Source organism: Podarcis filfolensis, assembly GCF_964270895.1.
Source record: "Podarcis filfolensis genome assembly, chromosome: 1".
Classification (NCBI taxonomy): Eukaryota; Metazoa; Chordata; class Lepidosauria; order Squamata; family Lacertidae; genus Podarcis; species Podarcis filfolensis.
The window spans coordinates 15,639,114-15,651,156 of record NC_139604.1 but is presented as its reverse complement, the minus strand read 5'-3'; the positions used below and the strand labels follow the sequence as shown (position 1 = coordinate 15,651,156).

Sequence of the window (12,043 nt, the reverse complement as noted above, 5' to 3'; positions counted from 1 at the left end):
GCCTGCTGTGCCCTATACCACCCCCGAATTTGTGGGGGTGGGGGCACTAGGCACAAAGCCCTCCTGTGGGATTCCGGCACTCCTGGACGCCGTCCCTGATTCGCGCCGCTAGTTGCAAGCATCTTCAAAAGAAACAATTTGGACGAGATAACTTGCACATGCTTCAAGGAAAAAGGGGAGTAAAGACTGCTGACAGAAGAGATCTCTGATAACAAGACAAGAATAAAATAAAATATGAGAAGATACGTCAAGATACGGTATGACAAATGACTGAGGGGGGAGGGGGAAAAAACCTGCCTTCCTTTTTCTTATGTGATTTAACAAGAATCCCCTCCCCTAATGAGTCAGAAACTAAGGACTTAAGCTGTGGATTTAAGGCTGTGTGGAGATAAACTTTCGAACCAAAGCAATGTTTCAAGATGAAGCTGGAAAGCTAAGAGTTTTGGAATGACGCAGTTAAAAATGCCGTCGCCATTTTGGGAGGCATTGTTGGAGCTCTTGGGTGTGGGAGGAGAAAGAGAGAAATAGAGTAGTTTACATATCGTGGATCAACTCCTAGGTGGGACTTAAGAGCGACAAATGCCAAATTCATGATGGAAAGAGCGATGCTATCTACGAAGGAGATATATGGAAACCATCTGGACTTAGTGGAGGAACGGGAAATCCACACAGGATTATTATTTTGCTTATCGGCTTAAGGAGACTAACAGAAGAGATTGTAAAGGAAAAATAGAAATTATATGAACAAGATATGATGTGGAATGGGACTGATTTGGACATTAACGCAGTAATAAGATGATTTGAATCCCCCTTTGGATCTTGAAGTATGGGTTCCCCCAACAAAATTTAAAAATTTGGCTTTGTAATTTGGAATTATGTGATGTGATTTAATTTGATGTGATTGGCCAGTTAATAAAAATTATTATTAAAAAAAAGAGAATATAAACAAATGATAATGGCAATAATAATGTCTTTACAAACCTGGTTTTCAAACCTGCGGATCACTGTAGCTGGACTGTTTTCACACACTAACAACACATCCTGTAGAATTCTATCGGTTATATCATATCTGCACCATCGGAATGAATTTCGGGAACCAAAATGCTTTCTCTGTGCAGCCCAAGTAGGAGCAGTGAGCAATGTTATAGTTAATTGCTGCAGCTTATCTTCACTTACCCCACCCCACTGCCCTGCTCACGGTGGTGAAGAACATCCCTACGTTGTGAACGGTCCGTGTCACCATTAAAGGAAAAAAAGGCAGGAATAGGCCAATATATGTGTGGATTGTCCCTGGATCAAGTGACTTTTCTTCTCAAAGCTCTTAACCTAGCTCAAGGTTGTTGTCATCTGAACTAGGCAGATGTTTTAACTGACAATCAATCGGTCAGTCCATCATTTGAAAAACAAGGCTTTAGAGCAGTGGTTCCCAACCTTTTTTTAGCCATGCCCCACCTAAGCATCTCTAAAATTCTGCCCCCCCTGTGACATATTATGATGATGATGATGATTCAAAAAGTGAACTCCTATTCCATGTGGAGGAAACCTAAAAGACCATTAACTTGGTCTAAACAAGCTTCCAAACTGCCCCCCTTAAAAATCAAATTGCCCCCCTTGTGGGGCATGTGTCCCACATTGGGAACCACGGCTTTAGAGCCATCTCACCCCAAAACGGCAACCGGACATTCCGTTTCAGGAACTGTAACCTTGGTTTAAGGAGCTATTTGGCGCCTGGTTTATGTATATCTGAGCTTCTAACATTCAGCCATCGACATACAGTGGTACCTCCGGCTGCGAACGGGATCTGTTCCGGAGGTCCGTCTGGATCCCGAGGTTTCTGCAACCTGAGGATCACTGTTCTGCGCATGCGCGCGGGGCAGTAGACAGCTTCTGTGCACGTGCCAAAACCCGGTCCGGTACTTCCGGGTTTGCCACTTTCGTAACGTGACGTTTACGTAACCAGAGGGTTATGTAAGCTGAGGTGCTACTGTACTGGTTCTTTTGCCTGTGTGCTACTTTGCATCCCAGGCCTTCTCAGGCTTAACACTGACCTCTTCGTGGTGGTGCTCATCTCCATTATGGTCCTTGTGAGGGTGTGTTGAGAGGACGGCACGCTTCCTCATGCCGATCTGCCCATCGTGCTTCCTGCCACGGCGATGCCCGTCTCCACTGGCGGGATTCGGGTCTGGATGCCCGCGGGCAGGCGAACGCTCACGATCACGCTCGTGCGCGTGCGAGAGGGCTGTGTCTTGCGCGTGGCCGTTCTTGTGAACCCGGTTGTGTCCGTGCTGCTTGGCGGACTCGTGGCTGGGAGTAAAGCCCTGTGCCGCCTCCACCGAAGCTCCGCTTCTCTTCTTCCTTTCCTTCCGTGTCCTCCTGTTGTCTTTGTGCGACTTTTCGGGCTGCTCTTGGGTCATGTTGGTCTCCGTCGAAGGTTCGTGGCTGGGCCCCCTGTGGTCCTTGGCGCTGGTGGAATCGTTATGGGAGTGGCGAGTACCATTGCGGCCGAGGTGATGGAGGCGGCGCTCGTGGTGCCTGTGGTCATTGTGGTCGTGGGTGTGTTTGCTGTCAGATTTTAAAGATGGCTCTGCTGCTTCCTTCTCAGGGTCGCATTTCCGCTTTCTTTTGGCAGGTCTTTCGTTCATGGTCTGGTTCTCTGAGTGAGTATGGGAATGAGGAGGGTGGTGGTGGTGGGAATGGGAATGGGAATGTGAATGCCTTCCTTCTTGTACTTCTATTGCATCTAAGTGAGAAACATGATTGTGGCCAATGTCCTCATGATTTATTTCCACTACTTTCACTTCTCCCAGGCCCAGGCTCGTCAGCAATTTCTCCAGGCCGAAAAACGAGAGTGTTCCATTTTCGCCGTAGCGGTCAAAGAGTTTTTCAATGTAGTATTTCTGTTTCTCTTCAGCCTTCTCTGAGATCTGATAGTCATTGTGGTTGTGGCTATGCGGCTGTGACGCTGCGGTTGTGACCTCGGCACTTTCGTCGTGTCCATCTTCGTGGCAATGGTGGCATTGATGAAAGACAAACGTTAGCAAGCAAATGAGGCAAAATTGTGTGTGCATGTGTACCTTCATTTCTGTTTCCTGAAAGAAAAGGAAAGAAAACACTTGGCTGTTAAATCAGACCCCGAAGTATTTCTGACAATAAATGACTTCAGAGCTGCATGGTTTCTGCAAGATCCCATACAAACCTTCAAAACCAAACCAAAGAGCAATTACCTTTCTAAACCACCACCTATTCATTTGCAGTAGGCAAAACTTCTCAAGAAAGCCTTGCAATTATCTTTACGTTTGGAGTTTCTTAGAAGATTTTTACAAGGTGTAAGTAAGGTTGTTAAGGTATAAGCTTTTCTAGGCTAGCATCTATGTTGTCAAAGGTATCTGGAATCTAACCCATAAAAACTGGTATCACAAAAGAGTGTATTTTTCAGTATTTTAAGGTGCCACTGGACTCTTCATTGTTTCTTTGGCAAAACAGACTATTACAGCCATTCCTAAAAAGTGAACTGGAAATGTACGTTCAAACTCTAAGCCATCAAAGCACTTTAACTATAGTAAAGCAATCAACATTTGAAGTCTCTTTATAGTACATTGGCTAGCCATCCATTTCTTTGATGTCACACACACCGGAGGTTCAAATAAAAACCCTCATTACAGGAGGAGAAAATCACAGCTCTCCTTTTATTTAATTAAAAGGTCTAAGGATCAAAGCAGTTTCGACTACAGTAGAAAGCAAAAGTGAGAGTGAGTCATAGCTTTTCTGCTAAATGCCCGTTCATGAGAACACTGCACAATTCTGAGCCCTGAAGTGGCATTATTATTTCAATACTCCAAAACTAAGATCCTTGCAAATTATACTTTCTCCCTCTCCCTCTCCCTCAGTCTGTCTTACACTCACACTGAAACACTCATAAACTGCATAGGTGTACATACTTACTACAGAAAACAGGCTCTCCCAATCAGCATTTTGAACAGAATGTTTTCAGAGGACTTCTTCTTCAAAACTCAAGACAGCAAAAGGCACATCGACCACTTACCTGCTCCCATTTTTATAAGCTCAGAATGACGTTCCACTAACCTCAGTGAGGTTTCCATGCTGCCAATATGTAAAAGCTGGAATTTGTTCAAGTGAAGACAGCATCATTTACGAAAAGGTTCAAAGGTTCAAGTTTTGTACAAAGTGTTAAATAATGCCATTCTGGCAGACCCCAGGAACAAACAGCGAATTGTTTGGTTTCCCCCCAGTTACGTCTCTTTTGTTATCTTAGACATAAGACGACAAAAAAAAAATCCATATTGAAGAAGGGATGCAAAAATATATATTAACTTTTGGACGACCCTAGGAATTTAGCCACAAGGAAATTCCAAGGAGCTCATGAGGAACAGAGGAGGGTGCCAGCTATAATGACACCCATCTACTGATTTATAAATGCAACTGTTCGTCTAAGAAGCTCCAAACAATGTGGTATCTTCACAACAATCTTGCGAGGTTGAATTAGCTGAAAAGCAGCAAGGTTTCTCAAGTGATACAGTGAAGTGGAGATTTCAACCTCCAGCTTCCGCAGACGAACTGGCTGCTCTAAGCTCCAGTCTACAACATGCTCATATGCGACACGATAAATTGTATTGGTGGATTTTGTTTGCTTTTATAGAAAAGAAAGCAACTGGTGCATCTATTACGACTCGCAACTTGCACGTGTTTAACTTGCGCCATCGCAACTGTATGCGCCTTGCAGCCAGCCTGCAGCAATTGCACAAGGGGAGAACCTCAAAAACTCTTTGTGCGCCAGGTTTTCCCACCACAGAAGGTCCCTGCAGGCCCTAAGAGTTGCTTGCCAGGCTCTGCTGGGACATTTTAATGCATAATGGCTCTTGCCTTGTAAGGATTGGACTGGGTAACTGTTTAACCTCCTCACCCAGCTTCCATGAAGGATGTGAATGGGCTATTTCTGAATATGGCATAAGACAAATATCATACTAGCAGCATCACTTGGGCCTGCCTTGAGTGTACAGGATCAAATAACAGGGCTGGGTGGAAATCCTCCTTCTGAAGCACATTTCACTCAGAGACAAAGGAGTAGAGGAAGATCACTGCAGGGGAAGGAGGAACATATATTCCTTTTCTTGCCACTGCTGCCTTCCTTGCATGTACTTCTCAGCTGGGTCCCCCAACCACTGCAAGGCATGCAATGAAAAGGGAGAGGCTATTGAGTCAATGGGTGAAAACAGAGAACACAATAGGTGAATTCACCATGGCATGTGAGTCCTCCACCCCCTGAGCCCAGAAGGAGTCCCAATTTGACCTGCGAGGCCTTTCCCCAAAAGCCTCACTCATGCGCCCAGCAACTGAAATCATGTACTGTATGATGGCAGGCCAATCAAGAACCTTAAAGTGTGCACCCGACTGTTCTTTGGTAAATGGGGCTTGCGTCAGCACCTTTTAAAATGTGCCACCAAATGCCAAGTCCTGGTTCAGGAAGCTCCCGAGAACAGCCAACTCCTGCTGAAAGTGGGGTTTGCAGCTGGAACCACTTGCAGAAGAAAGTAAATACAGGGCAATTTTGTGCAGGGGTTCTGTTCCCAGTCCCCGTGCTCAACAGTGGAGCATGCATAAGCAGATTCTGTCCACATTCCTCCTTCTTCCAGGTCGAAAAGAACCTGTGCGGTGGCAATCAAGAGTGTAGTCTTATTTGTTTCCTTTAAACCAGGATGGATAAAAAATAAATAAATCAGATTTTTAAAATTTAAGTTAGATTTTTAAAATAAAATGCCTTTGGAGGAAAAATATTTCTGAAGATAGTTTTCTATTTAAGTTACATTACAGTCCAAAGGCTATTCATCAGGAAATAAGGATTTGTTTTAAGTTTTTCGTGTGTGCTAAAACTCAGTCTAAGGTGTGTTTTTTTTTTAAAAAAACCAACAACACGGTTAACCACATCAGTTAACAAACATGGATACATATGCTATAATGTTATTGTTTTAGTTAAATAAATTGTTTAAATTGTTATAAGGAAATGATTATTTTTCTACTTCCAATAAAGTACAGCAGAAAAATTGTCCAAATATAAAGTTAACTTATTAAACCTCAGAATAATTTCATAATTATCTGTCTATGCATTTCTAATAGTATAACCAAATCAGTAATTTTTGACGTAACTGTAAAAACCACTCTGAAAATTTATTATTCCAAAAATGGAACCTTCATCTGGTTGTAAATGTTAAGATTATAACAGCAAGAATAAGCCTTTTTGTAAAAAAAATTCAAGTCTTACTGAGTAGTGATTTAAATTCATTTGATTTACATGAAATCCACCCTGTTTTAAAGTTAGGTCAACTGACATCATGGTGACATTAGGACAGTGTTTCTCAATCTTGGGCCTCCAGCTCTATTGCCAGACTAAAACTCCCATCATCCCTGACCTCTGGTCCTGCTAGCTGGGGATGGTGGGAGTCGTAGTCCAACCACAGCTGGGGACTAGGGCTGGGCGAAAACTGGTTTGAAGCCCATATCCATGATACTGCTTTCATGATTTTTGACCTGGCAATATATTGTGAATCATGATGTGTGCAAAAATCACAATCTGGGAAAAATCATGAAGCCAGCTCATGCCTCTACAAAGCTCCATCCTTATTTCAGACATCAAGATGTTTAAAGGTAAAGGTACCCCTAACCGTTAGGTCCAGTTGCAGATGACTCTGGGGTTGCACGCTCATCTTGCTCTATAGGCCGAGGGAGCCGACGTTTGTCCGCAGACAGCTTCCGGGTCATGTGGCCAGCATGACTAAGCCACTTCTGGTGAACCAGAGCAGCGTACGGAAACGCCGTTTACCTTCCCGCCACAGCGGTACCTATTTATCTACTTGTGTTTTCCAACTGCTAGGTTGGCAGGAGCTAGGACAGAGCAACGGGAGCTCGCCCCGTTGCGGGGATTCGAACTGCTGACCTTCTGATCAGCAGCAAGCCCTAGGCTCTGTGGTTTAGACCACAGCACCACCCACGTCCCTTATCAAGATGTTTAGCTGGTGATATATATCATGATGTTGAAAAACAGTTATCACCCAGTCCTACTGGGGACCCAGGTTCGAGAAATCCTGCACTCACTGTTTTGACAGGTAGGCAGCACAGCCCACCTGTCTAAGCGGCCCATGCGAGACGGGAAGGAACTAAGGATCCTGGTCAAGATATGCAAGACTTCTGTTGAAATACAAAGCAGTAAATCTAAGCAAGTGGAACTTAAGGAGCCTGGCAGGTAGATTTCCACTAACTGTACAAGCACTCTGAAGAGAAGATCCAGTAAAGCCATTCAGTTATAGTGCCAGAGACTTGTCTGCTTCACCCAGAGCTGCTACCCCCTCACACACATCAATAAGTCCTCAGCAAAGCCTGAAAACATGAAGTGCCTGCCTCATCTGAATTGCTTTAAGTATTAGCAAGAATTCCCCTTGTTGAGATCTTACCCTTGACTCAAGTATGATCCTAATCCTTTCTGCTAGCTCATGATCGCTTTCATGTGACTATCACATAAGGCCGAACTTAAGACCATGCTTGGAAATGTAGTCATGCATCCCTAATTTCACATTGTACCTTTTCTTCGGGGGACATCGTGCTTGTTACGCAAGTCCCGGTTACCACTTGATGCACCAAATTCACCTCTCGTTCAGCACCATTTCTGAGAACCAGTACCAGACATTTCAACAATCCCATTGTCTAAAAAGCAATACACCGTTTTCCAGTTCTCTGTTGCTGGGGGGAAAAAAGTGATGCTGCGTTCTAAGTATACAGGAGCAAGATGCAAGCAAACTTTCCGATTCTGCTTGATTTGTTCCTAGTTAAGTGAGTGGGCAAAAAAACCTAACTGCACCAATTCAGAAGTGCATATCTCATGACAGGTTTGGAGAGCGTTGGTCTCTCCAGATGTTACTGACTTACAATTTCCTTCAGCCCCAGCAAAGGTTGTAGTTCAGTTCAAGCTGTAGTTCGGCAACATCTGGAGGGCCAAATGTCCCCACACCTGTCTTGCAGAAGTAACATCTGGATTTCCCTGCTCAAACACACACTCCTCTCCTACTCCTATATAGTGCAAACCTGCTTCTTATACTCTCCTCACAGTTTTCTTTCTTTCTTTTTTTAAGCCTGCAATGAGGGAATATTCACACATTACATTTTTGTTTGCTGTACGCCTTAGGCTTTTGTTTTAAGCCATGCCATCTGGAACTTTTAAGGCACTTGGAAACAGCAAGGCCAAAGGGCAGCCACTCTCTGAAGACTGGAGAAGGGACCCACATAAGAATATTAGGGGGGCAGACAGGGGGAGCCTGGTTTTGGTTTTGCTTTTTTTTTACAATCTTCAGAGGAGGACCAGACCATATGAAAAATGAATGTAAAATTTTAGCTGGAGTTATTTTGTACTCAGGGTGTGATGGCAGTACCAGTGGGGGTAGGAGACAGAAGGAATCTACAGTACACCAAAACCAAACTTATTCAAGAAAGTGACTTACTTAAAATGTTATAGAAAATGGTATTGCTCTCTTGTGCAACTGTTTTCAGTTGCCAGTACAGAATCGGGAAATGGTAGTTACTCCAGAATAATGTACTCAAAATACATTGATTTGGGGTGCTCTTTTTATTTTTGATACCTTCATTTTGGAATGGTTCACTGCTTCCATTTTTCAAAAGGCTATGAAAGACACCTGAAATAACCCCAAGGGAATCAAAATAGCAACAAAAAGAAGTGGGAAACCACATTGTGCTTTTTGAATTTTTTGTGCTGGCAATATACACAAATCATTTTCAGCTTTTTTAATCTTGTAAAAAAAGGGGGGAGCGCATAAACATTCTGTTGCTGTGTCCATAACCTAGGTTTAAGGGGCCATAGCCAAATAGCTTTTATATCTCAGTTTCTAACACTGGTTAGCGGTGATCGTGACTTGGCCTAAGAACGCTACGACTGCCTTCTGCGTTTTCTAGCATCCAGAATCAATGCTCACAGGAAGAGGTATGGCTTGATCACATTCAACACCAAAGCCTTAAAAGTTGCTTTCACCTGCAACCATAAACTTATCCATAGCAGAAGAAATAAAACACCATGTAATAAACATTTAAAACAGGGCACACTGGACCTGCAAGGGACTACATTTGGCAAACATCTGGCACATAGCTGTCAACTTACAGATTTGAAAATAAGGGACCAGCAGCCTTGAAAATAAGGGACCAGCAGCCAAAATAAGGGACCTGCAGCCTCACCTGTTCCAGGCACTCCAGTCTTCCTGTCCTCCTGCAGTCTGGTCAAACTCATGCTGGTAGCTTCGAGAACACTGTCCAACCAACTTTGTAACCAGAGGTTCAACTGAATAGAACCTGAATCACATGCACCACAAGGCCTATGCAGCCTCAACTTAAGATGGCTCCCCAGCCTGGCTTTACACTGCAAAGTTTGCAGCAGCACGTGCAACAAAATGGCATCCAGCATTCAAAAAACCCCTCAGCTTACATTAACTAGCCACACACAAGGCATGCAAGCTCCACCCCCCAGTCGTTCTTAGACTTCTTATTGGGTGAGCAAAACAGCCAAGCAACACAGTTGGAGCCTCCCTCCTCCCTGGCCGGCAGGGAGGGAGGGAGAGGAGCTGCTTCATTTGAAATTTAATGGACATCATTTAAGGGCCATCCATCAATAAGGGACAGCAGCGGGACATGGCACTGGAATAAGGGACTGTCCCTTCAAATAAGGGACACTTGACAGCTATGATCTGGCAACCTCCCCCTACACCCAGCTACTTTTATCTCACAGCAGAAAATTTCCAGGCATCCTCATCTTTTCCCCTGGGTGGTGACTATTCTTAGTGGGAAAATGGCGGCGGCGGGGGGGGGAATAAAGTAAGATGCTCCCCTCCCCTCTCTTCAATTTGCAGCCTCTAGGAACTCAGTTCTATAAAAGCAAAGCCATCCCTAAAAAGAAACACAGAACTCAATGCAGCATGTACAGTTTCATCCCTAGAAAAGTGGAAGACATCGTGCAGCCAATCAAATTTGGTTTCGTGCTAACATCAGAAGTCGACCAAAACTATTCAGAGTTAGACCACAGTCCATAAACCTCATTTGCCCTCAGTGAAATTGTTATGCAACCAAATCAACGTTTCTGGCAAACTAAAGGATGGTTTGGCGCAGCATAAAAGCAGCAGCCTATCAGGGTGGAAGTGCAATTAACTGTTTGCACATTGGCTATCATTTGACAGCTGCTTCCTCTCAGTTACTGCCCTGTGTATTTTAGAAACAGGTCTTTTCTGTGCATCAGACCAGGGATGCTTTGCTGACTTCAGGTTGCAAGTTATATAAACTGTGTCTGCTAAGTAAGGTTTTGTCAGGTAATAAAGATGAATTATGGAGACGCTGCAGGTTTTCACGGAGAGTTAACGGAAACTTGCCAGGAGTGAGTAATATTGTAAACATTCTGAACAACCAGTACTAACACAACATATGGCTTTTATGGAATAATGATTCTTAAACTGACTCTCATGAATGCAAGCCAGACACAACATGAGTCTGCAATTCTTTCCGCTAATCTATGCTGAAGGGAGAAGGGTCTCTGGTAGTTGCACCCCTGTGCAAAACAATGGTTTTTTTGGGATGTTATCATGCTAAGAATATATACAATGTAATGCTCTTGATGTGCATGCATATGTGCGTTTGGTTGAAGTAACATTCAAGTTCATCAGTTTTCTTTTTAACAAACATTTGGGCGATACTGCCTCTGAACTGGCAAACCATGGTTACTAGGATAGGAAAAAACTAGGATCTGAAAGTGCACTATGAACTTGGTTTGAAATCCTGATTTGTTTCGAACCTGTTGCAACAGGAAACCATGGTTAATTAATCAAAAAAGTCTTTCATTACAGTGCAACAAGAAAGTCCTGATTAATAAGCAGAGATAAGTTACATCCAAATGAGGCCAAATCCTCAAGGTCAGGTAGTGAAATTTATTGGTTGTAGGGTTGGGACAGACAGAAGGAAGTGCTTCTACACTCAATGAGTAACTTGCTGAATTCACTGGCAGAAAATAGATGTGGTGGACAGTAGTTTAAATAGCTTTTAAATAAGGACAGAAGTTAAGAAGATTAAGAACAGCCCTGCTGAATCATTTAGTCCAGTATTCCATTCTCACGGTGGCTAACCAGATGCCTATGGCAAGTTCATAAGCAGGACATGAGTGCAATAGTTCTGTTATGGAAGATAGAGCTATGAATTAAGCATGCATTAACAGCTAGAAGTGGAACCTCCATGTTCACAGGCTCTGTACCTCAGATGCTGGAGACATCAAAAGAATCATCCCCACCAGGCACTGCTGGTAAGCATCCCAAGGGCTTCTTTTGCTGCTGCGCTACGCTGTAGACCACCTGATTTGCCTGGCAGCAATTTTGTTTTATTTTATTTATTTTGCCATGGGGCTGCCTGGCCTGGTAACAGGGCAGCAAAAAAATAAAAAACAAGGCGCCTAGATATTTTGTTTAGGCACCCACAACCTAGGTCCCAGGAGCCATACGGCTCCTAGCACTCCTATCCCAGTTTCTAACACTGCCCAAGGGTATCTTGCTGGCCATTATTGCCAACAGGGTGACGGACTAGATCATGGGTAGGCAAACTAAGGCCCAGGGGCTGGATCCAGCACAATCGCCTTCTAAATACGGCCTGCGGATGGTCTGGGAATCAGCGTGTTTTTACATGAGTAGAATGTGTCCTTTTATTTAAAATGCATCTCTGGGTTATTTATGGGGCCTGCCTGGTGTTTTTACATGAGTGGAAAGTGTGCTTTTATTTAAAATGCATCTCTGGGTTATTTGTGGGGCATAGGAATTCGCCCGTCCCCCCCATATAGTCCTGGCCCCACAAGGTCTGAGGGACAGTGGACCGGCCCCCTGCTGAAAAAGTTTGCTGACCCCTGAGCTAGACAGACCTTTAGTCTTTTGCAGAGAACATATATTATGGGAGTGCAGAGGACTGAGTGACAACTACATTATATCCTCCATGCAGAAAGAACATG

At 43.9% G+C, this 12,043-nt stretch overlaps 1 protein-coding gene across 6 annotated transcripts in view; it reads right to left on the bottom strand.

The window, feature by feature from the left end:
- SLC39A10 (solute carrier family 39 member 10) overlaps positions 1–12,043 on the bottom strand; it is a 57,738-nt gene that overhangs the window by 26,277 nt on the left and 19,418 nt on the right. For all 6 annotated transcript variants that reach the window (XM_083628350.1, XM_083628352.1, XM_083628349.1 and 3 more), the window contains exon 2: positions 2,049–3,089. In XM_083628350.1, coding sequence (XP_083484476.1) covers positions 2,049–3,080 — 1,032 coding nt within the window. In that variant the 5' untranslated portion in view covers positions 3,081–3,089. The remainder of the gene's footprint in view (positions 1–2,048; positions 3,090–12,043) is intronic.